General features: G+C 43.2%; 1 protein-coding gene across 3 annotated transcripts in view; it reads right to left on the reverse strand.

Moving 5' to 3' along the window:
* The window catches only part of LRP2 (LDL receptor related protein 2), a gene marked incomplete in the record, with an annotated part of 280817 nt that overhangs the window by 43515 nt on the left and 209876 nt on the right, over nt 1-27426 (reverse strand). For all 3 annotated transcript variants that reach the window (XM_056536932.1, XM_056536931.1, XM_056536933.1), the window contains 10 exon segments: nt 557-685; nt 3601-3723; nt 3805-3942; nt 11232-11348; nt 15729-15845; nt 18060-18179; nt 22627-22755; nt 25029-25274; nt 26963-27159; nt 27274-27426. In XM_056536932.1, coding sequence (XP_056392907.1) covers nt 557-685; nt 3601-3723; nt 3805-3942; nt 11232-11348; nt 15729-15845; nt 18060-18179; nt 22627-22755; nt 25029-25274; nt 26963-27159; nt 27274-27426 — 1469 coding nt within the window.

The following is a 27426-nucleotide window of genomic DNA, read 5'->3' on the forward strand; positions in this document are numbered from 1 at the left end:
TTTGCACAACCCCCGTTTATGTCAATAGGAGTTACGCAAACTTCATGATACAGCCGACCATCTCTACTGGTTTTGCAGCAAGTAGTTAGCGCAGCTCAGTCGCACTATATACAATAGGGGAGATTTATCAAGACTTGTCCAGAGGAAAAGTTGCTGAGTTGCCCATAGCAACCAATCAGATCGCTTCTTTCATTTTTGAAAAGGCCTCTGCAAAATGAAAGAAGCGATCTGATTGGTTGCTATGGGCAACTGGGCAACTTTTCCCCTGGACAGGTTTTGATAAATCTCCCCCAATGACCCTACACTGTCCACAATGATTGGAGCGGTAACATCCAGTTGTGAAAACACATTCTAAGACATACATTTTATTTATTTTTTAATTATTTGTCCTCGGAAAAAAATGTGTAACAGAAAAAAAATGTGTAACAGAAAAAAATGTGTAACAGAAAAAAAATGTGTAACAGAAAAAAATGTGTAACAGAAAAAAATGTGTAACAGAAAAAAAATGTGTGCAGCTTTGCTAAATAAGATCTAAGAATATGACTGATACACTTACTACAACCAATTTCATCAGAACTGTCCTCACAGTCGTCGTAGTTGTCGCACACGTAGTGATGGGGGATGCAGTGAGAGTTACTACACTTGTATTCTTCTTCTGTGCACGGCCGTGGGGTGGGATTTATACCTGTAGACACAAGATGACAATTTACTATTATTTCCATTCAGTTGTATCTTACATGTAGCTGTACATGTGGAAGCTGTGCTTATTATTGTTGGAACACTGCTTATATTTATTGTGCTATATTGTGTTGTGTTTCATTGCTATCATTAAGGGCTACTCCGCCCCAAGACATCTTATCCTTGGGATAGGGGATAAGATGTCTTGGGGCGGAGTACCCCTTTAAAAGGGTATTCCAGGAAAAATTTATTTATTTTTTTTATATCAACTGGCCCCATAAAGTTAAACAGATTTGTAAATTACTTCTATTAAAAAAATCTTAATCCTTTCAGTACTTATGAGCTTCTGAAGTTAAGTTTTTCTTTTCTGTCTAAGTGCTCTCTGATGACAAGTGTCTCAGGAAACGCCCAGTTTAGAAGAGGTTTGCTATGGGGATTTTCTTCTAAACTGGGTGGTTCCCGAGACACATGTCATCAGAGAGCACTTAGACAGAAAAGAACAACTCAACTTCAGAAGCTCATAAGTACTGAAAGGATTAAGATTTTTGAATAGAAGTAATTTACAAATCTGTTTAACTTTCTGGAGCCAGGTGATATTTAAAAAAAAAGTTTTTTTCCTGGATAACCCCTTTAATCCTTCCAATAATTATCAGCTGCTGAAGTTGAGTTGTTCTTTTCTGGCAACAATGCTCTCTGCTGACACCTCTGCTTGTCTCGAAAACTGCACAGAGTAGAAGAGGTTTGCTATAGGGATTTGCTTCTACTCTGGACAGTTCCCGAGACATGTGTCATCAGAGAGCACTTAGACAGAAAAGAACAACTCAACTTCAGCAGCTCATAAGTACTGAAAGGATTAAGATTTTTTAATAGAAGTAATTTACAAATCTGTTTAATTTTTTTTTTCAAAGCCAGTTGAGATATAAATTCTCCTGGATAACCCCTTTAATGATAGGATAGGGGATATGATGTCTAGGAGCAGCGTACCCCTTTAAAGGTTCAGTTCTAAGAGTGCATTCTCATCACGATTTTGCTGTACAGTTCCCGTATAAGTTTTTTTTTTTTTTTTTTTTTTTAGGAAAACCGTATACAACCATATAGAAAACCATATACAAAGACATCCCATACAAAAACGTATGGAACAAGAAGCATCCGGTTGCATACGTTTTTGGTGGTGTACGGTTTTGTGCATTTTTTTTACAGTACACAAAACTGCAGTCTAGTATGGTCCTGGGTCCTGTTTTAAAACCATATACGGTCTTTTTAACATTGAAGTCAATGAAAAACGGATGTGGCTACAGTGCCGTTTGGTTTTTGGGATACTTTTTTTCTTGCACATGGAAAACCACACATATTATCCTTGGAATTTCAATAAAACAATCTGAACTTTATTGCAAGAAAGTGTTCATGAAAAGAAACGCATACATTTTTCTTTGCAGAAACTGATATTGATTTTTTTTAGTGCCGATACCGATAATCTGTGACCTTTCAGGTCGATAGCCAATAACTTATACTGATATTCCGGTCTAAGTTATCGGCTACTTCCCACCACCCGGCCCCGCAGAAGCCGCTGCAGATCAATGATTTAAAGCGGGCACTTTAAATCAATGAACTGCAGCGGCTTTTGCTGGGCCAGAGACTGCCGGCGCTGCCCGCTTCTCTCCCCCTGCCTATCCTGGGGTCCTCCCTAGTCCAACCACCACCGCCGTTGCCCCATTGCCTCCCCCATCCCCGGTTTTATAATTACCTGTTCCCGGGGCCCGTGCTACTTCTGGCTCCAGCGGCGTCCTGAGCGGTCACTGTGCGCACTGAAGGTGACGTCGCGTTGAGGACTGCACTGGTCATTGCGCTGCGCAGCGCACAGCAATAGCGCAGGACATCGCAAGAGCCAGAAGTAGCGCGGACCCCAGGAACAGATAATTATAAAACAGGGGATAGGGGGAGGCAATGTAGCAGCGGCGGCGGTGGTCTCTGGCTGGGGAGGCGGGGCGGGGGGGGGGGGGGTGGCGGGGCATTATTGGCATGGTAATTGCCGATACTGATAATGTCCAAAATCATGAATATCGGCCGATAATATTGGCCAAACCGATAGTCGGTCGATCGCTACAACCGAACATCTAAAGTCAAAACGCATAGGGTTTAAAACCGTATATAGTTTAAATGATGAGCACAAGTTTGCATAATGTTTTGACAGTTTTTGAAGCATACATTTTCCTAAAAAAAAACTGATTCATAACAGCAAAGCAAAATCGTGATGTGAATTCACCCTAACCAATGTAGTTCTCGGTAAGGCTGGGTTCACACCACGTTTTTGCAATACAGTTCCCGTATCAGGTTTTTGATGAAAAACGGATTCCTCAAAACCTGACTAAACTGTATCAAAACGTGTGTACAAATTTTAACCCGTATACGGTTTTAAAAAATGATGTCCGGTTGCATCCCTTTTTAAGAAAAAAAAAATGTATACGTTTTTAACTTTTCACTCCATTATGAATAACGTTTCACTTGTTTGATTGAAATTCCAAGAAAAAAAACTTTCGGTGTCAAAAACCGTATGGTGAAAACTGGATGGAACCGTACGCACATACGGTTCTGTACGGTTCCCATTGACTCCCATGTTAAAAAAATGTATATGGTTTCCATACGGTTTTTCACCCGGACCAGAAACCGTGGTAGGCTACGATTTTGGGTACAGAAAAAAAACAGACAAAACCGTACAAGAAGCAAAACAGACACAACCTGATGCATCGTTTGGCATACGTTTTTCAATGGAGAGTCAATGTATACGGTTTTCAATACGGTTCTGTGTGAACCCAGCCTAAGCCAAATGATTGTAACAACTATACGGTTGTCTGATATTTTGGATTCTGCCTTGTCAAGAGTTGACGTATAGATGTGAAATCGAGACAAGGCTGTAAAACTTACACTGTTCTTCAGTCTCATCGCTTCCATCACCACAGTCGTCCACGGTGTTGCATACCTCGTGCCTGTAGATGCAGCGGTTGTTGTTACATCGCATACGGAAGGGAGGCTCACAAGGGATGTCCACTGTGATCAGAAACAAAGCTCAGAACAAGTAGTGGAATCACCGCCTACCCCAGAGGTGTCTACATACAGGATCAAACTTACAGCAGAGGTTCAGTTCTTCATCGGAATTATCTCCACAATCATTGTCACCATCGCACTTCCAGTATGGCAGGATGCACACATGGTTCTTACACTCGAACATAAAAGGAGGGCAGTATGTTCCATTCGGATAGCGAGTTGCTATGGATGATAGATAGTGATATAGTAAATATAGTAAATATTATAAACTTGAATTTAGTTTTACACCCACTGAGGAAGTGTTATTGGACAGAGCTGGGGGCGCACACGCTGAACAAAATCAATCTCCTTCCCCCTCTGGAAGCCAACAATATAGATCCTTCTTACTTCACTTGCAGAAGGAGTCTTGTCACCTATACTGCCATGTTACTGCAGAGCCTCTGCTTCTTCCCTGACAAGCAGAGCACCAAGCTGTTTCTATTGGCTGATATGTAGTGATCAGTGGATTACAGTGAAATTTTTACCTCTAGTATGAGGGTTTTTTGCCTTCCTCTGGATCAACTCAACTCAATAGGGACTTATTAGGGTTATAGATTGAACTTGATGGACTCTGGTCTTTTTTCAACCTTATGAACTATGTTACTATGTTACTGTGTAGAGTCCTGGCAGTGGGAAGAATGACTGAGCATGTGGGACCTTCAGCACTCAGCTTCGTAGGAGAATATCCACAATACTATACACTTTTGAACACCAGGTGGTGCCATACTAGGTAAGCAAATGTCATAACTATGCACAGGCTTTTAATAAGCAAGTAAAAAAGAGTAAAAAAAATATATATATATTTATAATATATAAAATTTTATGGTGGGACAACCAACCCAACACATGGTTTAATTGCTGCAAATATACAGAGCTGAATTCTGCTCTGTACAATGTGTGGCTTTAAAAAAAAAAAAGATTCCCAAACCTCAAGTTCTAGAAAAACAATTTTACATGTATGCTCTGTAGGTGCAACACAATGTATGCCGTGTTGGCATTGCAGCAAAATCCAAAAGTGTGAGGGGAGCCTAAAGATAAGATATGTTTTCTGAATGAGATGAAAAATAATAAGCACTCACCCGATAAACTTGCTTGAAGGAATATTTATTCACAGACAGCATACAAACATACAGCGGGTAGAATCAGGGGAGCACCCTCATAGCGACAGACTGTTTCCTGCGCTTGGGCGCAGGAAACAGTCTGTCGCTGTGAGGCTGCTCCCCTGATTCTACCCGCTGTACGTTTGTATTCTGTCTGTGAGTAAAGATTCCTTCAAGCAAGTTTATCAGGTGAGTGCATCCTTTCACTACTATGGCTATCCGTTATTTGATTCTACATCACTGGGAGTGTACCCTCGGTATCCAATGAAAGCAGCTGGTGTCTACCTGTCGAGTGGTCGTTTGGTATCGGCAGCAGCGCCGGACTCTTTTCTTTCTATATGTGACTTGGAGTTTGCATGAAAAATAATAAAGTACCTTTATAAAGGAAGCCTATCGTTATCTTTAAAGGGGTACTCCGGTGGAAAAAGGTTTTTTTTTTTATCAACTGGTGCCAGAAAGTTAAACAGATTTGTAAATTACTTAAAAAAAAAATCTTAATCCTTCCAGTACTTATTAGCTGCTGAATACTAGGAAATGATTTTCTTTTTGGAACACAGAGCTGTCTGTTGACATCATGAACACAGTGCTCTCTGCTGACATCTCTGTCCATTTTAAGAACTGTCCAGAGTAGGAGAAAATCCCCATAGCAAACATATGCTGCTCTGGACAGTTCCTAAAATGGACAGAGATGTCAGCAGAGAGCACGGTGCTCGTGATGTCAGCAGAGAGCACTGTGTTCCAAAAAGAAAAGAATTTCCTCTGTAGTATTCAGCAGCTAATAAGTACTGGAAGGATTAAGATTTTTTTAATAGAAGTAATTTACAAATCTGTTTAACTTTCTGGCACCAGTTGATTTAAAAAAAAAAAGTTTTCCACCGGAGTACCCCTATAAAGTGTAATAATGAATGCAAGTCTGGCCAGTTCCCATTTGACTGTCCTTGGGTCAGATGATGCCTCGAAAACAAAACATGTGCAAAATAAATGGCCTTACACAAGCCTTAATAATGTGAAGCAAGCGATTCCCTTCTCATGTATTCATTTGCGCCCTGTATGGAGTGATGGCACCAGTGGCATTTCTTACAATCCTAATTAATCGGATTGAAACATTTCTCGCTTTAATTAATTCCTAATTATTCCCAATCCTTGTTTTTATTGCAGGCCGCCTGGCAGAACAGAATTGCGCTTTTCATTTTATAGCTCTAGTAATTATAGCTGTGTATCTTTCTATCAGCAATACCCCAAGACCTCTTTATACGCACATTACAAATGCAGCAGACAGAAGCCCTTCTATTTGCTCACTCCATGGGCTGCTTTATGATTTTTTAGGGAAGCATTAAATCCTCCTAAACATGCATCAAGTATAACACTTTAGCTTTCCAATGACAAGACCTGATCCTATTTTTGACGCTCCAAATACAATTTTCACACAGAGCCATATTACACTTACAGTCTGCTTTGAACAATACATACTTGTTGGAAGTGTCCCTTTATAAGACAATCACAAATTATTTCCCTGCTGAAGTCTTCAGTGATTAGCTGAAATCTGTGGGGTACCTGACAGTAAGTAATTAAAGGGGTATTCCGGCTTTATACATTTTATCCCCTATCGGGACCCCCACGATCTCGGTGCAGCCCATAGCATTCTGTGCCGGGTGCTGCCTCTGAGACGGGGAAGTGACATCACGGCCACGCCCCTCAATTCATGTCTATGGGAGGGGGTGTGACGGCCATCACACCCCCTCCCATAGACATGAATGGAGGGGCATGATGTCATTAGGGGAGCGTGGCCATGATGTCATATCCCCGACTCGAAGGCAGCACCCAGCACAGAATGCTAGGGGCTGCGCCCAGATCGTGGGGGTCCTTAGCGGTGGGACCCCTGCGATCATACATCTTATCCCCTATCCTTTGGATGTATAAAGCCAGAATACCTCTTAAATTTCCTTGCAGCGTCACCAACGGCGAAACTGTGCATCACACAACACTCATTTTAAACAGTGGGCTGTCTGTGCAAAGGCGTTTTAGGTGCATTCACACCACGTTTTTGCAATACAGTTCCCGTATCAGGTTTTTGATGAAAAGCGGATTCCTCAAAACCGGACTAAACTGTATCAAAATGTGTGTACAAATTTTAACCCAAATACGGTTTGAAAAATGATGTCCGGTTGAATCACTTTTTAAGAAAATAACGTATATGTTTTTAACTTTTCACTCCATTTTGAATAAAGTTTCACTTGTTTGATTGAAATTCAAAGAAAGAAAACTGTGCAGTCAAAAACCGTGTGGTGCAAACCGTATGGAACCCTACACACATACAGTTCTGTACGGTTCCCATTGACTCCCATGTTAAAAAAAACCGTATACGATTTAATACAGTTTTTCACCCGGACCAAAAAACGTGGTAGACTACGGTTTTGGGTACAGGTAAAAAAGCGGACAAAACCGTATAAGACGCAAAACGGACTAAACCGGATGATGCGTTTGACATACGGTTTACAATGTTAAGTCAATGCATACGGTTTTCTATACAGTTCCATACGGTTTTTAACTTGAAACCGTATACAGGAACTGTATAGCAAAAAGGTGGTGTGCATGTACCCTAAGGCTGGGTTCACATCACGTTTTTTACAAATACAGGAGCTCATAGGGCTGGGGGAGCTAAAACATTGTGCCCCCGTATCCCTGCCGTATGCCGCCCGCATGTCATTCATTTCAATGAGCCGACCGGAGTGAAACACTGACTACGGTCGGCTCATTTTTGCCCCATATGCAGTTTTCCGCCGGACCTCAAACTGTGGTCGACTACGGTTTTGGGTGCGGTGGGAAAACAGCATACGGGGCAAAAATGAGCCGACCGTAGTCAGTGTTTCACTCCGGTCGGCTCATTGAAATGAATGACATGCGGGCGGCATACGGCAGGGATACGGGGGCACAATGTATTAGCTCCCCCAGCCGTATGCGCTCCCGTATTTGTAAAAACGTGATGTGAACCCAGCCTAACACTGTTTATCAGGCAAATGAGCATTCCTAGGAATGCTCAATCACAAATATAAGCCTGTGTAGAAGGGTTAGTGATCAGCCATTTAGGTTATCATTTTCGTCCACAAATCACCCTGTGTATTCAAAGGATGTGTGGCCGACAGTGACAAATTTAATAGACCGCATATGGTTAAGCCTTATGAAGGCTTCACTGATCAACCCAATTGGTGCTCATTGTCTACCTCCCATCGGCCCATGTAAAATGGGACCACTACAGGACAGAACTGGTCTTCCAGAGATACTATTTGTGACCACTCCCGAACAGAGGATCCCTATCTATTAAATCAGAATTTCCTAAAAGGGTTCATGAAAATAGGTTTTCTTATCTGCAAACCCCTTTATTAAATAAACCAAGTGAATTTTAACATTTTGTTCATGAAAGATAAGGGTGACCAGCAGTATGACTGCACCCTGTAAGGCTGGCCATATATATTAGTGTATTCATTTATTTTTAATACTCACCTCACCCGATTCCAGCCCCTGTCCCTGCTGACTGTTCTAGTTTGTTAGGACACTCCGTCCTATGCTCCCATGTGACTGCTCTACTGGTGACAAGCCTTAACTCTGTTTCTGTTACTTTACAGATGTTACTGCCTTGACTATTATGGTGATTGCAACCTGTCCTGTCCATACCTCCTATGGCAGTGTTTCCCAATCTGTGCACCTCCAGCTGTTCAGGCAAGCTATAGGTCGTAGTATTTCAACAGCTGAAGGAACTCTGGTTGGGAAACACTGTAATTGGAAAGTCAGCATAGTTTGAGGACAGTCCTGCTTTCCTATTAGCCAATATGGCACAAAAATATGGTATAATTTGGGTAACTGGAGGGATCAGATAATACACTAACCCCACCCATCTCCCCCTCCTCATATTCAGACTATGTTCAGATGGCGGAATGTCCGCAGCGGACAGAACATGCTGGCGCTAGATCTCATAGATGGCAATACATTTCTCTGAGAACTACACAGAAAGAATAGACATAGACTTTTCTTTCTGCGGACTCCCGAATTGGGATTTCCCACAGAAATTCCGCTGTGTGAACAGTGCAGCAGAATCCTATTGAAATTCTGCTGCAGAATGTCCATGTGGAATTCTTAAAGGGATACTCCGCTGCTCAGCGTTTGGAACAAACTGTTCCGAACGCTGGAGCCACCCCGGGAGCTTGTGATGTCATAACCCCGCCCCCTCATGACGTCACACCCTGCCCCCTCAATGCAAGTCTATGGGATGGGGTGTGACAGCCATAGACTTGCATTGAGGGAACGGGCCAGGACACCATGAGGGGGCGGGGCTATGACGTCATGAGCTCCCGGCGCCAGCTCCAGCGTTCGGAACAGTTTGTTCCAAGCGCTGAGCAGTGGAGTACCCCTTTAATTCCACTGTGGTAGCCTATTTGATAAGTAGTAGCACCTACTGGTCCTGATTTGGACCTCTAATGTGGTGATGAAATGAAATTCTATTTATGTAATATATGAATAAACTGGGTCAGCCTGACTAAGTCCATCTACAATGTCAATAAACCCTAATTATGGAAAGGTGATGTCAACTTAACCCCTTAAGGACTCAGCCCATTTTGGCCTTAAGGACTCAGACAATTTAATTTTTACGTTTTCATTTTTTCCTCCTCGCCTTCTAAAAATCATAACTCTTTTATATTTTCATCCACAGACTAGTATGAGGGCTTGTTTTTTGCGCGACCAGTTGTCCTTTGTAATGACATAACTCATTATATCATAAAATGTATGGCGCAACCAAAAAACACTATTTTTGTGGGGAAATTAAAACGAAAAACGCAATTTTGCTAATTTTGGAAGGTTTCGTTTTCACCCCGTACAATTTATGGTAAAAATGTCGTGTTCTTTATTCTGAGGGTCAATACGATTAAAATGATACCCATTATTATATACTTTTATATTATTGTTGTGCTTAAAAAAAATCACAAACTTTTTAACCAAATTAGTACGTTTATAATCCCTTTATTTTGATGACCTCTAACTTTTTTATTTTTCCATATAAGCGGCAGTATGGGGGCTCATTTTTTGCGCCATGATCTGTACTTTTTTTGATACCACATTTGCATATAAAAAACTTTTAATACATTTTTTTATAATTTTTTTTAAAATAAAATGTATTAAAAAAGTAGGAATTTTGGACGTTTTTTTATTTTTTTCGTTCACGCCGTTCACCGTACGGGATCATTAACATTTTATTTTAATAGTTCGGACATTTACGCACGCGGCGATACCAAATATGTCTATAAAAAAATATTTTTACGCTTTTTGGGGGTAAAATAAGAAAAAACGGATGTTTTACTTTTTTATTGGGGGAGGGGATTTTTCACTTTTTTTTTACTTTTACTTTTACATTTTTTTTTACACTTGAATAGTCCCCATAGGGGACTATTCATAGCAATACCATGATTGCTAATACTGATCTGTTCTATGTATAGGACATAGAACAGATCAGTGTTTTCGGTCATCTTCTGCTCTGGTCTGCTCGATCACAGACCAGAGCAGGAGACGCCGGGAGCCGGACGGAGGCAGGAGAGGGGACCTCCGTGCGGCGTTATGAATGATCGGATCCCCGCAGCAGCGCTGCGGGCGATCCGATCATTCATTCAAATCGCGCACTGCCGCAGAAGCCGGGATCTGTATTGATCCCAGCACCTGAGGGGTTAATGGCGGACGCCCGCGAGATCGCGGGCGTCGGCCATTGCCAGCGGGTCCCTGGCTGCGATCAGCAGCCAGGATGAGCCGCACATGACACGGGCATCGCTCCGATGCCCGCGGTTATGCACAGGATGTAAATGTACGTCCTGGTGTGTTAAGTACCACTGCACCAGGACGTACATTTACGTCCTGCGTCCTTAAGGGGTTAAAGGGGTACTCCCGTGGAAAAACTTTTTTATTTTTTTTTAAATCAACTGGTGCCAGAAAGTTAAACAGATTTGTAAATTACTTCTATTAAAAAAAACTTAATCCTTGCAGTACTTTTTAGGGGCTGCATACTACAGAGGGAATGCTTTTCTTTTTGGATTTCTCTTCTGTCACGACCACAGTGCTCTCTGCTGACCTCTGCTGTTCATTTTAGGAACTGTCCAGAGCAGGAGAAAAACCTCATAGCAAACCTATGCTGCTCTGGACAGTTCCTAAAATGGACAGAGGTGTCAGCAGAGAGCACTGTGGAAGTATTCCACAGGAGTACCCCTTTAAGATATCTTTGAGTTAAAATGCCTATCCCATTCACCGTAGAGCTTTTTACTACATTAGAATTGAAAACACATAGTTCAAAGGACATTATCCAAGGGACAAAACCAGCAAAACACTTCTACTTACGGCAAGTCATTTCATCGGAAAAGTCTAGACAGTCAGCTGTTCCATCACACCTGAATCGCTCAGAGACACAATGTCCGCTATTACATTGGAAATACCCAGGATGGCAAGTTCTCATGTCTGAAACAGAGCAAAAAGTCAGTGAAAAGTGGTTCGCTTTTAGAATACTAATAGAGCTTTTTGCTATAGTATAGTTATAAAAGTTGTTTTTAACACCATTTAAAGAAGCACTCCAGATTGTTTTAGCCCATATCATGCACAATCACCATCGCTAGCTTTACAGTGCCATCCGGTTTATTTCAGCATGGCTGGATCTATGCATTTTATTTCTGTAACTGGGTCATGTGATCACCTGCCTAACCCACAGAGAAGCACTGTTCACTGTGCCAGAGGAAGTGCTATGTCCTGTGTAAGCTGACTTCCTGTCAACTACAGGATGACATCATCATCATTCAGATATCTGGCTGCTCTCAGCCCCTTCACCTATATCTGTTTACTGCTGCTACTACCTATAGAATCAGGATATATAGCGGTTTTACACCTCCCCTGAGGCTGTGTTCACATGTTGTGTTTTTGCTGTGATTTTCCCAAAATGAAAGGAAAACGGTACAAACAGCGGTCAAAAAAATTATCATTTTTACAAAAATTTTGAAAAATCTCAGCCAAAAGGTAGTGAAAATGCGACAAAAATGTTGTAAAAATGCAACATGTGAACATAGCCTGAACAATTCAAATCTTCAGAAAAAAAAACACTTCAATTGTATCTATTGGTTAAAGGGGTCATCCGCTGCTCAGCGTTGGGACAAACTGTTCCGAACGATGGAGCCGGCGCCGAGAGCTCGTTACGATATAGCCCTGCCCCCTCATGACGTCACGTACCGAATGTCACGCCCCCTCCCATAGACTTGCATTGAGGGGGCGGGATGTGATGTCAGGAGCTCCCGCCTCCAGCATTCGGAACAGTTTGATCCAAACGCTGAGCAGCGGAGTACCCCTTTAAAGGGGTAGGTATTCCAGTAAAAGATTCCGTCAGCCTAATGAGTAGACTCATAAGTGGGTTGGGGTCAGTTCACATCATGTGTAGTTTTAATGTGTTTTCTAATTCAAATAGCATATTTAAAAGAAATAATGGCAAGAGGCGAAAGTTATTTAATTAAAGATACCGTATATGTATCTCTGGAGCTCCCATAGACCATAGAGCATGTGTGGTTCACACCAGTACTGCAGTACCACATACATACACACAGGATATATACACAACTTACAATGGGCTCAATATGCAATAGTTTCAACATATAATATACAATGATCTTTTCTGGACATTATAACTTGAAACCAGACTCAACATACAATGTATAGACAGTCCAGATCCGCAAAACGTGTAAAAACCCTGTATTACTGAAATGCATGCATTGACTGGTGTCTGGTAGCGCCCCCTACAGTACAGGTTGGTACTACATGTTCTGTACTCTTTATTTGTACCAGGGATAGCTGCTCTTTTGGACACCAGGTGAGGGCGGCTCCATTACATTGTTTAGGGCATTGTGTGTTCGCTCCTGAAGAATCCCTGGAGGGATGAGACCCTGACTAACCCAGTGATATCCCCCCAGCACACCCATCCATATAGGAATGAATTATCATATTTCCATTAGAGAGCTGTGTGTGCAGTACATGTAGAGAGCTGTGTGTGCAGTGCATGTAGAGAGCAGTGTGTGCATTGCATATAGAGAGCAGTGTGTGCAGTGCATGTAGAGAGCAGTGTGTGCAGTGCATGTAGAGAGCTGTGTGTGCAGTGCATGTAAAGAGCTGTGTGTGTGCAGTGCATGTAGAGAGCAGTGTGTGCAGTGCATGTAGAGAGCTGTGTGTGCAGTGCATGTAGAGCAGTGTGTGCATTGCATATAGAGAGCAGTGTGTGCAGTGCATATAGAGAGCTGTGTGTGTGCAGTGCATATAGAGAGCTGTGTGTGCAGTGCATGTAGAGAGCAGTGTGTGCATTGCATGTAGAGAGCAGTGTGTGCAGTGCATGTAGAGAGCTGTGTGTGCAGTGCATGTAGAGAGCATTGTGTGCAGTGCATGTAGAGAGCATTGTGTGTGCAGTGCATGTAGAGAGCTGTGTGTGCAGTGCATGTAGAGAGCTGTGTGTGCAGTGCATGTAGAGAGCTGTATGTGCAGTGCATGCAGAAAGCAGTGTGTACAGTGCATGCAGAAAGCAGTGTGTACAGTGCATGCAGAGAGCAGTGTGTGCAGTGCATGCAGAGAGCAGTGTGTGCAGTGCATGCAGAGAGCAGTGTGTGCAGTGCATGTAGAGAGCAGTGTGTGCAGTGCATGCAGAGAGCAGTGTGTGCAGTGCATGCAGAGAGCAGTGTGTGCAGTGCATGCAGAGAGCAGTGTGTGCAGTGCATGCAGAGAGCAGTGTGTGCAGTGCATGCAGAGAGCAGTGTGTGCAGTGCATGCAGAGAGCAGTGTGTGCAGTGCATGCAGAGAGCAGTGTGTGCAGTGCATGTAGAGAGCTGTGTGTGCAGTACATGTAGAGAGCAGTGTGTGCAGTGCATGTAGAGAGCAGTGCATGTAGAGAGCAGTGTGTGCAGTGCATGTAGAGAGCAGTGCATGTAGAGAGCAGTGTGTGCAGTGCATGTAGAGAGCAGTGCATGCAGAGCAGTATGTGCAGTGCATGTAGAGAGCAGTGCATGTAGAGAGCAGTGTGTGCAGTGCATGTAGAGAGCAGTGTGTGCAGTGCATGTAGAGAGCAGTGCATGCAGAGCAGTATGTGCAGTGCATGTAGAGAGCAGTGCATGTAGAGAGCAGTGTGTGCAGTGCATGTAGAGAGCAGTGTGTGCAGTGCATGTAGAGAGCAGTGCATGTAGAGAGCAGTGTGTGCAGTGCATGTAGAGAGCAGTGCATGCAGAGAGCAGTGTGTGCAGTGCATGTAGAGAGCAGTGCATGTAGAGAGCAGTGTGTGCAGTGCATGTAGAGAGCAGTGCATGTAGAGAGCAGTGTGTGCAGTGCATGTAGAGAGCAGTGTGTGCAGTGCATGTAGACGGAGGGACAGGCTAGCGCCGTAGCGCCGCGTGGCACTAACTTATAGTTTATCTACACAGGGTGCCTCCAGCTGTTTCACTACTACAACTCCCAGCATGCTCTGACAGCCAATAGATGTCAGGGCAAGCTGGGAGTTGTAGTGGTGAAACAACTGAAGGCACCCTGTGTAGATAAACAAAGGGCGGAAGTCCCCCCCCAGCAGGCATCAGTGACGTGGTGCGGTGCCTGCTGGGGAAGTCTGCCTGGTAGTGAGCACACTACCAGGCAGAAAAAAAGTTATTTTTAATATAGTAAAAATAAAAATTAAAAGCAGGGAGGGGGTTAGGGATAGATTGGCAATAGGCAGGGACAGAAAAAAAATAGGATGGTGGGAGCTACACTTTAAGAGAAATGTGGGGGCTTGAGTGGGGAGACATGAGACACTGTAATGTGAGGGCTTAGGGAGCCATGGACAGGTAGGGAGACCTCTAGTGGTCATTTTTTCAAAGTGGAGAATTAAATAGAAAGAAGCATATTTATTAATAACATGCAATTGGAAAGTTATTCTGCATACATGAATCTATAATATATCAAAAGTTTGTGTGGGGTAATATTATATTCAGAGGGCACAGTGTGGGGTAGTATTATATTCAGAGGGCACAGTGTGGGGTAGTATGATATTCAGAGGGCACTGTGTGGGGTAGTATTATATTCAGAGGGCACAGTGTGGGGTAGTATTATATTCAGAGGGCACTGTGTGGGGTAGTATTATATTCAGAGGGCACTGTGTGGGGTAGTATTATATTCAGAGGGCACTGTGTGGGGTAGTATATTATATTCAGAGGGCACTTTGTGGGGTAGTATTATATTCAGAGGGCACTTTGTGGGGTAGTATTATATTCAGAGGGCACTTTGTGGCGTAGTATTATATTCAGAGGGCACTTTGTGGGTAGTATATTCAGAGGGCACAGTGTGTGATAGTATTATATTCAGAGAGCGCAGTGTGAGGTCATACTGGGAGCTGTAGTTTTAAATAGCTAAAAGTTCTTTAGCGCTTTCTTCTTACTTTTCCATTTGTATATTTAATTATTATAGTGGAAACTGTTCTCTGCAATGCACTAACACCACTGGCGTTCATCACAAAAGTCTAAAAAAAAATAATTTGGTTGGGGGTGACACCATTTTCTACCGCTCCGGGTGACACCAACCCTAGGAACGCCACTGCTGGGAGATTTTAGACGGGAGGCCTAGAGGTATACAATACATTTCGATCAGTACATCATATATAATGTGTTGTTTTTACAACAGTTATTCAATTCTTAGTGTAGATGAATTGTAAACAAAAACTGTAAACCAGATTGCTGGATACGTCGCTGACCTACTGTTGCTAAAATGGCAATGAAACCGAATGAGAGGGACCCATTGTCATGTAACATTCCATTTCCGCAGTATCAGAAAGCAATGTGTGAGTTCTTTACTCACCGCAATCTCTTTCATCTGAGTTATCTTCACAGTCGTTGTCATGATCACAAAGCCAGCGGCTGGGAATACAGTGAAGATTGTCACATCGGAATTCACTTTCGGTGCACTCCCGGGGGCCTGCAAGAAGCATTTGAAAGAGAATTATGTAGACGCACGTTCTAACACATGTCCAGACACATGTACAGCATTTTCTCCGGGTCAGAGAAGCAGAGAAGTGTTTGCAACCTAATGTGGTGCACAGAAATGAATGGAGGACGTCGTCTATGTACCCTATAGTGTTTCCGTACCAGTGTGCCTCCAGCTGTTGCAAAACTACAACTCCCAGCATGCCCGGACAGCCTTCGGCTGTCCGGGCATGCTGGGAGATGTAGTTTTGCAACAGCTGGAGGCACATTGGTGCTATAAACAGTCATTGCCAAAACGTTACCAGGGCATAACTGCTGGGCCCAAATGCAAAATCTATATTAGGGCTTGCATGTGACCTCCACATATAGCTTTGCCTCTGCTTCTCACATGTGCCAGCTTTGGCTTTTTTTTTTTGCCGTCATCGTCACAAAGTCATGTAAAAAATTCATTGTTTTTTTCAAACGTGTACAAAAAAAAAAAAAAAAAATATATATATATATATATATATATATAAAGGCTGGGATAGCACTTGGTGTTTTTGTCAAACAAGCGTCCCAATAAAACACCATATTGTTTTAAGACTTTTTTTTTGGGGGGGGGGACACTGTTATAGGAGACAGTAGGGAATGGCATTTTTGGTGGGGACTTCTTTTACCCTTTTGTTGCGTTTGTATTTTTTACAATCACAGATTGCTTAGGGTACAGCGTTTTTACAAGAAATATTGACATTGGCATGAGAGGGAAAATCCCCAGAAAAAAAAGCAATGTGTATTTAGTGTTGGTGTTTTCTCAGACATATCACCCCCCCCCCCCCCCCCCCCAATGAACATATTTTTGGAAAAAGCACCACAAAACCTGCATCTTGGGGTACAAAATCTTTTGTACATTTTTTTTTTTTTTAGGTCACAAAAAGCCAAAATTAAGCTGTTTAAAAACTTAGCCTCAAAAAAAGGTTTCACCCTTAGCAATTTTTTTTTGCACCTATAAACACTATAGCCGGGTATTACACGAAAGCCTAACACGAAGTATTGAATCTACTGAAAATACCACATTTTCTTTCTGCACATTTATTTTGGTATCTTTTTAAAACACCACATCTTCTTTTGTTAAATATTTTTTTTGGTGTTTCCTGTAGAGTTCTCTAAAACTCCAGAAAAGGCAATTACAAGCTTAGATAAGACAATAGATGATGATCATAGCTCGCCCTCCCCCTCCCTGTTGAATGACTTCAGCATAGGCCATAGCATGCCCAGATAACTTTCCTTTACACATCGGACAACTTCTATTTATTGTTGCCTATTGGCTATGTCCGCAGGGCTTGCTGTAAAGCATGTTTCTAAATGCTATTAAAGGGGTACTCCGGTGGAAAACTTTTTTTTTTTTTTTTTTTTTTATCAACTGGTGCCAGAAAGTTAAACAGATTTGTAAATTACTTCTATTAAAAAATCTTAATCCTTCCAGTACTTATTAGCTGCTGAATACTACAGAATAAATTATTTTCTTTTTGGAACACAGAGCTCTCTGCTGACATCACGAGCACAGTGCTCTCTGCTGACATCTCTGTCCATTTTAGGAACTGCACAGAGTAGGAGAAAATCCCCATAGCAAACCTATGCTGCTCTGGACAGTTCCTAAAATGGACAGAGATGTCAGCAGAGAGCACTGTGCTCATGATGTCAGCAGAGAGCTCTGTGTTCCAAAAAGAAAATAATTTCCTCTGTAGTATTCAGCAGCTAATAAGTACTGGGAGGATTAAGATTTATTAATAGAAGTAATTTACTAATCTGTTTAACTTGCTGGCACCAGTTGATAAAAAAAAAAAAAAGTTTTCCACAGGAGTACCCCTTTAAAGGAGATATCCCCCGAAAAATAACTAATTTCTATGGGAGCATCGGCACTCATCGGCGCTCCCATAGAACTGAGTGGAGCGCATGCTGTCTACCGGTAGACGACATGCGCTCCTCACTGAGAGCGCCGATGTCCTGTCTCAGTAATTGCAGGGGGGGGGGGGGGGGGTCGTCCCTAGGGGATAAATTATTTTTTGCCAGAGTACTCCTTTAAGTAGCTCAGGCAAGATGGCCACCCCATAAAAATGTAGTAAAAAAAATGAAGCAGAAAATAAAATTATAATCAGAAAAAAAAAAAAAAAGAACAGATAAGAAAAACAGGAACATGTTTCACATCGCCATTAAGCAAGTCACTTACTGCAGTTGCGCTCATCAGATCCATCCCCGCAGTCATTGTCTCCGTCGCATTTCCAACGCAGAGGAATACAGCGATGATTTTCACAGCGAAAGTCCCCAAGTGGATCACATGTTCTTTGTTCTGCAAATTCCAATCATTCACAGGTAGGATTTGCTGGTTCAGTGACCGTAATGATTATACAAGTATTTGGCTAAGCTCTAAATGGTTTAATAATCATTGGCACAGAGCCCCAGAGAACAAATACTGGCTAATTTCTCTGTAAAGGGAACCACTGACTTTGCTTCATGAGGCATATCCCAACAACAATGACATACATGCTGACAAAATAATTCAACTTATTGACTTTGATAATTCAGTCAGTGAAGGCTGGTGGAAGCGGGAGAACTTGGATAGTTTTTGTACTATGTTCTAAATAAGTATTTCCCAACCTGTGTGCTTTCAGCTGTTGCAAAACTACGACTCCTAGCATGCCCGGACAGCCGAAGGCTGTCCGGGCATGCTAGGAGTCGTAGTTTTGCAACAGCTGGAGGTTGGGAAACACTGCTCTAAATAATAATTTAAAGGGGTACTCCACCCCTAGACATCTTATCCCCTATCCAAATGATAGGGTATAAGATGTCAGGTCGCGGGGGTCCCGCCGCTGGGGACTCCCGGGATCTACCATGCAGCACCCACCTTTAGCGGCTTTCGGAACCGCTGGAGGTCCTCAGGCTGAGTCCATCTCGACCACGAGGACGGAGCATCGTGACGTCACGGCTCCGCCCCCGTGTGACGTCACGCTCGGCCCCCTCAATGCAAGTCTATTGGAGGGGCGTGACAGCTGTCACGCCCCCTCCCATAGGCTTGCATTGAGGGGGCGGAACGTGACGTCACACTGGGGCGGAGCCGTGACATCACCATGCTCCGTCCCCGTGATCGCCAGTAATCAGACCCGGAGCGAACACGCTCCTGAGACTGATTTTAATGGGGTTCGGCGTGGAAGATCACGGGGGTTCCCAGTGGCGGGACCCCCGCGATCAGGCATCTTATCCCCTATCCTTTGGATAGGGGATAAGATGTCTAAGCGCCAGAGTACCCCTTTAAAGGGGTACTCCACTGGAAAACAATTTTCTTTTAGATCAACTTGTGCCAGAAAGTTAAAGGGGTATTCCAGGCAAAACCTTTTTTTATTTATATCAACTGGCTCCGGAAAGTTAAACAGATTTGTAAATGACTTCTTTTAAAAAATCTTAATCCTTCCAATAGTTATTAGCTTCTGAAGTTTTCTGTCTAACTGCTCAATGATGATGTCAGCTATCACGCCCCCTCCCGTAGGCTTGCATTGAGGGGCGGAGCGTGACGTCACACGCCGCCCGCCCTGTAGTTGCCGGTAATCAGCCTCGGAGCGAACACGCTCCGGGGACTGATTACAAACGGGGTGCCGCGTTCATGATCCCGGGGGTCCCCAGCGGCGGGACTCCCGCAATCAGGCATCTTATCCCCTATCCTTTGGATAGGGGATAAGATGTTTAAGCACCGGAGAACCCCTTTAAGGTTTTTTAATAGAAGTAATTTACAAATCTGTTTAACTTTCCGGAGCCAGTTGATATATATATATAAAAAAAAAGGTTTTGCCTGGAATGGGGTATTTAAACAGATTTGTAAGTTACTTCTATTAAAAAATCCCAATCCTTCCACTACTTATCAGCTGCTGTATAATACACAGGAAGTTCTTTTCTTTTTGAATTTCCTTTCTGTCTGACCACAGTGCTCTCTGCTGACATCTCTGTCCATGTCAGGAACTGTCCAGGAGCAGGAGCAAATCCCTATAGCAGACCTCTTTTGCTCTGGACATTTCCTGACATGGACAGAGGTGTCAGCAGAGAGCACTGTGGTCAGACAGAAAGGAAATTCAAAAAGAAAATAACTTCCTCTGTAGTATACAGCAGCTGATAAATACTGGAAGGATTGGGATTTTTTAATAGAAGTAATTTGCAAATCTGTTTAACTTTCTGGCACCAGTTGATTTAAAAGAAAAAGTTTTCCAGTGGAATACCCCTTTAATGTTGCTTATACAGGGACATGCACAGACATTTTGGGGGGCAGGGCCTGAAGTGACAAAAGGGCACTTCTCCTAATTATTTATTTAAATGGGCGCTCTCATAAAAAATGTTTTTGCTATTGCACTCTTTATGGTAAATACAAAATATTTCTAATACTGTATGCTTTGTTTAAAAAAAATGAAGTTTTCTATATTTTATTTGTGCTAAAAAAAAAAGCTCAAGAGCACATTTTCCCCCATCTTATACACAGACTTTGGACTGAAGTCCAAACACAGGAAGTGCAGCCTGGAGTGCTGAGGGGGGGGGGGGGGTCCAACCAACAGCATATGGCAGTTGAGTGTGAGAGGAGCTATGATTGGATGAGGCTGGACACCCCCCCCCCCCCCTCAGCACTCCAGGCTGCACTTCCTGTGTTTGGACTTTGGTCCTAAGTCTGTGTATGAGATGGGGGGAAAATGTGCTCTTGAGCTTTTTTAAGCACAAATAAAACATAGAAAACTTCATTTTTTTTTAAACAAAGTATATTAGAAATATTTTTATTTAAGGAGTGCAATAGCAAAAATTTATTTTAATGAGAGTGACAATTTAAATGCCCACATAATGATGCCCCACTGCCCAGTGTCAAAAGGGCAGGGTTTAAGCCCCCTTTCTTGTCAATGTGTGCATGTCCCATGGCATACATATATATATATATATATATATATATATATATATATATATTACACATACACACTTTGTTCGGACAAGCATAAATGTGTTCTGAATGGGGAGGCAGGAATAAGCCACTGTCGGACACCTCTAGCACCAGCTTACCTACCCTGAGAACAAAAGGACTTGGAGTGTTAAAATCTAATTGCCCAAACCTTCTCTTCCCCAACATCATTAGAGGACTACAATATATTGTGTAAAGGACTTGCTTCCTATTTTTTTCTTTTAAATTTCTGCTTGACTGAGGGAATAATTATTAAGCAAGGGCCCCTTAGCAAATCTGTGCCTTTGTGAACCTATGGTCCGACCAGAAGAACGTGTTTTGTTGGGAACCAATGTCTACAACAGGCATAAACAACCTTCAGCACTGTAGATGTTTTGGACTACATCTCCCTTGATGCTTTGGCAGCATTTTGGATGAAAGAGCATCATGGGAGTTGTCCAAAACATCTGCAGTGCCGAAGGTTGCCTATGCCTGGTCTAGAGCTTTCCACCTTCTTTAGAGAATTTAGCAAACTCAGGTACTGCTCAAGGGAACATTTACACTCCACATGAATTAAAGGGGTACTCCAGTGGAAAACATTTTTTTTTAAATCAACTGGTGCGAGAACATAAAACAGAATTGTAAATTACTTCTATTTAAAAATCTTAATCCTTCCAGTACTTATCAGCTGCTGTATGCTCCACAGGAAGTTCTTTTCTTTTAAAATTTATTTTCTGCCTAACCACAGTGCTCTCTGCTGACACCTCTGTCCATGTCAGGAACTACGCTGAGCAGGCACAAATTCCCATAGCAAACCTATCCTGCTCTTGGCAGTTCCTAAGACAGACAGAGGTGTCAGCAGAGAGTACTGTGGTCAGACGGAAAATAAATTTAAAAAGAAAAGAACTTCCTGTTGAGCATACAGCAGCTGGTAAGTACAGGTAGGATTAAGATTTTTAAATAGAAGTAATTTACAAATCTGTATAACTTTCTGGCACCAGTTGATAAAATTTTTTTAAAAAAATCACCGGAGTACCCCTTTAACTCCCTCAGTAACACCTGCAATTATGTACATCAGGTACTGTTTTTAATGAAACTGTTTAAGATATGTGTCTCTGATATACAGTATGCAACATCACAGGCCTTTCATCAGACAGGACACTGTCACTATAAAGCATCCCAAGCGATATAGACTATATACCATCAGTGCAGCCAAAGGCTGTCCGGGCATGCTGGGTATTTTGGAGCACAGTGTTGCACCTTAGGCCTTGCCTTTTTCGACCGAAGCCACATTCTTCTTGCCAATACCACTACCCCTTTGTCAGATGCGGCGAAAAAAGTGTTTAAAATTAACCAGTTATTTTGGTGAAAATGAGAAATTTGACAGATTAGCAATGTTTTTGGCCTGCAATGTAGAAAGTCTGGATGTTTTTGAAGCAGTCTCATGTATAAGTTATACAGTAAAAACAGCCTTGGGGTATGCAAATAGAATCAAGAATACAAACAGCAGGAACTCGGAAAAGGTAACGCGTTTTAGGTGTGCATGACACCCTTAGTCATCAGTATGACTAAGGGTGTCATGCACACCTGAAACGCGTTACCTTTACGTGTTTCGTACTGTTTGTATCCTTGCACAAAATTCTGAATATAACTGTAGATTTTATTGGCATATCCCAGCATTGGACTATTTTTTTTCTTTGTTTGCTTCTATAGATGGTGCTGGCTTGCACCGAATGTGAGTGCAGGTAGATATCAGGTGAGCCGAAAATCATTCTTTCTTGTGGTACAGAATATATCTAAGCGCCAAGGCTGCAAATACTGATGAAAATCTTACCACAGTTTTCTTCATCAGAGTTGTCTCTGCAGTCATCGTAACCATTGCACACAGCCCACAGCGGGATGCAACGATAGTTTGTCTTGCAGTCAAAGTCAGTGTGGTTGTCACAGCGATAGGCCGGACCCACTGAAAGCAGAGTACAGAAAATACACGGAAGTTTACATCATCCTATGATATCTACTTATGTGTTTTCTATTTATTCACATTTTAAATAAAATATTTAGCAATTCTTAATGCCTTTAGAAAGTTTACTGTATGGAATTATTATTCTTGTAATGTATATCTATGGGAAGGAAGCCTTACTGGATTCAACTATGTTGTCTATTTTACTACACACCCTTAGAGCATTTTAGGGCAATGTCATTTGAACACTCTACCATTGAATTCTTATTGCACTAAATAGCACACCATAAGGAAGGGGATAGCAACAGAAGTTAAAGGGGTACTCCAGTGGAAATTTTTTTTTTTTTATGAACTGCTGCCAGAAAGTTAAAGACTTGTAAATAACTTCTATTAAAAAATATTTACCCTTCCAGTACTTTTTTCAGCAGCTGTATGCTACAGAGAAAATTATTTTCTTTTTTAATTTCTTTTTTGTCTTGTCCACAGTGCTCTCTGCGGACACCTGATGCCCATTATCAGGAACTGTCTAGAGCAGGAGAAAATCCTCATAGCAAACCTATGCTGCTCTGGACAGTTCCTGACACAGATAGAGGTGTCAGCAGAGAGCACTGTGGACAATACAAAAAAGAAATTCAAAAAGAATTTCCTCTGTAGCATACAGCTGCTAAAAAGTACTGGAAGGGTAAAGATTTTGTAATAGAAGTCATTTACAAATCTGTTTAACTTTCTGGCACCAGTTGATTAAAAAAAAATGTTTTCCACCGGAGTACCCCTTTAAGACAAGGGCACCATTCAACCTATGGCTAAACCTTATCACATAGTTAGAATTTGACATGGTTTTAGTTGCAGAAATAATTCTATTAAAGGGGTTATCCAGGAATTGAAAATCAGAGCTAATTTCTTCCAAAACCAGTACCACACCTGTGCTTAGGTTGTATGTTTATTACAAATATAAAGGGGTACTTCGTAGGGATCGACCAATATGGTTTTTTTAGGGCCGATACCGATAATCGGTGCAGGTTAGGGCCGATAGCCGATAACTTATACCGATATTCCGGTATAAGTTATCGGCTATTTAACCCCCTGCGACACCGCTGCAGATCACTGATTTAAAGCGGGCGCTTTAAATCAATGATCTGCAGTGGCTTTTGCGGGGCCATAGGCCACCACCGCCACCCGCTTCTCTCCCCCTACCTGTCAGGGTGGTCCAGGCCATCCATCCTTCCTTCCTGTAGTGTCCGGGGGCGTTCCGGGTGAAGGGTGAACCGGTCCAGGCTGTTCTTCTTCTCCGGCGGTCATCTTCTCCACTCCGGGCAGGCTCCGGCCGAGTACGCTGCATAGACGCCGCTGCGCAGTGACGCCCGTGCGCAGCGACGCACCTGACGTCCCGGCGTAGCGGCGTCTATACAGTGTACTAGGCCGGAGCCTGCCCGGAGTGGAGAAGATGACCGCCGGAGAAGAAGGACAGCCCGGACCGGTTCACCCTCCACCCGGAACGCCCCCGGACACTACAGGAAGGAAGGATGGATGGCCCGGACCACCCCCATTACGGGTAAGTTACATTTTTTTATTGACTCGGAGGGTGGGAGAGGGGCCCGACCGGTATAGCGGTATGGGCAAAAATCCATACCGGTATACTGCCCAGCATCACGGTGGGGGGTGCGACGCGGTGCGGCGGGTCGGGGGGTGGCGGTCGTGGTGCGGGGGGCGGGGCATTATCGGCTTATCGACAAGGTAATTGCCGATACCGATAATGCCCAAAATCGTGATTATCGGCCGATAATATCGCCCATATCGATAATCGGTCGATCCCTAGTACTTCGCTGCCCCAGTGTTCGGAACATTTTGTTCCAAACGCATGGAGCGGGTGGCAGGGGGTCATGACGTCACGGCCACGCCCCTCGAGACGTCACACCACACCCCCTCAATGCAAGTCTATAGGAGGGGGCGTGGCGACCCCAGCCGCCTGCACCCAGGACAGGAGTGGTGCTATTGTTAAAGAAATCAGACCTGTTTTGCCAACACCTTTAATTTCCTTGAGTCTTTATTCAGGTCAAATGAAAACGGTTGTTGTTACATGAGAGTATAGTGTTACATTACAGTATAGTGCCATGTGTAAAGCCCAGGCCTGATATCTAGTGGCAAAGACAATTACTGTATATAACCAAAACCAACGTGATCTAATTCAAATTTGACTACATTAAAATGATATCTAAATTGATCTATAACTGTTTTAGAATTTAATGGGGACACAAGAAAAGTGCCATCAATCTTACTGCACTCCTGAATGGGCTCATCTGAATGATCTCCGCAGTCATTGTCCACATCGCATTTCCAGCTCTGAGGGATGCAGCGTCCATTGTTGCACTTGAATTGCCCAGGATTACAGGTCCTTGTGTTACAATGGGTGCTGTCTTCGTCTGAGTTATCGCCGCAGTCATCCTCCGTGTCACACTGCCATGCCTCGGGGATACAACGCTTGTTCGCACACTGCCACTGGTGGTCCTCGCACTGGTGTGTAGCTGCATAAAACAATGAAGGTCAACAACAAGAACTGAGAACGCAGTGGTAAAATGGCACCTAACATATCAATGGACAAAAAGGACAGTAACCACTGACACCTGTGTTATAGCAATTAGATTCTACAATATATTGTACACCGGCTTGAAGAAGCGCTGATAGCGTGAAACAGTCTGTCCCGGCTGTGCTCCCCGCCTCCACCTGGGCATTAAAGGGGTATTCCAGGCCAAAACTTTTTTTAATATATATCAACTGGCTCTGGAAAGTTAAACAGATTTGTAAATTACTTCTATTAAAAAATCTTAATCCTTCCAATAGTTATTAGCTTCTGAAGTTGAGTTGTTGTTTTCTGTCTAACTGCTTTCTGATGACTCACGTCCTATGGGGATATTCTCCCATCATGCACAGCTCCTGGGACGTGACATCATCATTGAGCAGTTAGACAGAAAACTTCAGAAGCTAATAACTATTGGAAGGATTAAGATTTTTTAATAGAAGTAATTTACAAATCTGTTTAACTTTCCGGAGGCAGTTGATATATATATATATAAAAAGCTTTTGCCTGGAATACCCCTTTAATGTAATACCATCGCACGTCTGCAATAAAATTCGGTTGGATGGTGAGTGCTGTCCTGTCCTTTTGTATTGTTACTTTGTCATGCACCTTCTGGACTTTGCACCACAAGACATCCACAACTATTCGGTGGATACTGCTGCCAGCTCCAAGTAGCGAGTTCACCCTATTGTTGTTAGTGCCGGACCTCACTGCTCTCGATACGTTGTGTTATTGTAAAACAATGTTTGGATGATGTTGTATGAGCAAACAATAGCATTCCCCTTTCTCCTTCAGTTGTGTTCAATCATAAGACCAGATGGCAGTCTTCAGGATATAGCCAGTGTTTCCATGCACATACAGTGGTCCCTCAACATACGATGGTAATCCGTTCCAAATGGACCATCGTTTGTTGAAACCATCGTATGTTGAGGGATCCGTGCAATGTAAAGTATAGGACAGTGGTCTACAACCTGCAGACCTCCAGATGTTGCAAAACTACAACACCCAGCATGCCCGGACAGCCAACAGCTGTCCGAGCATGCTGGGAGTTGTAGTTTTGCAACATCTGGAGATCCGCAGGTTGAAGACCACTGGTATTGGAGGTTATACTCACGTGACCGTCACCGCTGCCCTGGATGTCACCTTCCATCGATGTCGCCGCGTCCCCGGGGTGTCCCCGATGCTCCGGCAAGGCCTCTGCTTCCCTGGCATCCTCACTCTCCGTCGCCGCCATCACGACGCTACGCACGCTGCTCCTATTGGATGACGGGACAGCGTGCGCAGCGACGTGATGACGGCGATAGAGAGCGCCGACAATGGAGCGGATCCCGAAGAGGACGCGCCAGAGCCCCAAGTACAGGTAAGTGATCGTCAGCGGACCACATGGGGCACCGTAAACGGCTATCCGGCGGCAGCTGAAGCAGTCTGCGCTGCTGGATAGCCGTTTATGCGATGGCCCCGACATATAAAAGCATCGTATGTTGATGCTGCCTTCAACATGCGATGGACTCAGAGGCCATCGTATGTTGAAATGATCGTATGTCGGGGCCATCGTAGGTCGGGGGTTCACTGTATATTGTATATCACTGTTTACAGAAAATACCCAAAATGACCCCATCATGTCCCTTGGCTCACCACAAAGTATTGCATCTTCATCTGAGTTGTCTGGGCAGTCTGGGATAGTGTTACATAAGAAGTGTGAACTTGTGCAGTTTCCGTCATTGCATTGGAACTGTCCCACGCGGCAGTAGCGATGTGGACAGGTAGATGGCTCATCAGAGCCATCCCTGCAGTCTCGCTGGCCATCACATTTCCACCATATCGGGATACATCTATAGGGTAGAGACGAAAATATACATGTGTTATCCACAGACACTGCAAAGTGCTCCATCCGAATGACTATACCTTAGCTTTAGAGCAATATTAAAAAGTAAGAACGCACTTACCTTTCACTGTCGGCACATAAAAACTGTGTACTGGAGCACGAAGGAAGGCAGCGAACTATGCTTCCAAAGTGCATGGCCAAGAAATTGTCTGGACAATCACAAGTGTAGCCTTCTCCTCCTTCTTTGATGAGACACAAGTGGGAACAACCGCCA

Source organism: Hyla sarda, chromosome 8 (assembly GCF_029499605.1).
Source record: "Hyla sarda isolate aHylSar1 chromosome 8, aHylSar1.hap1, whole genome shotgun sequence".
NCBI lineage: Eukaryota > Metazoa > Chordata > Amphibia > Anura > Hylidae > Hyla > Hyla sarda.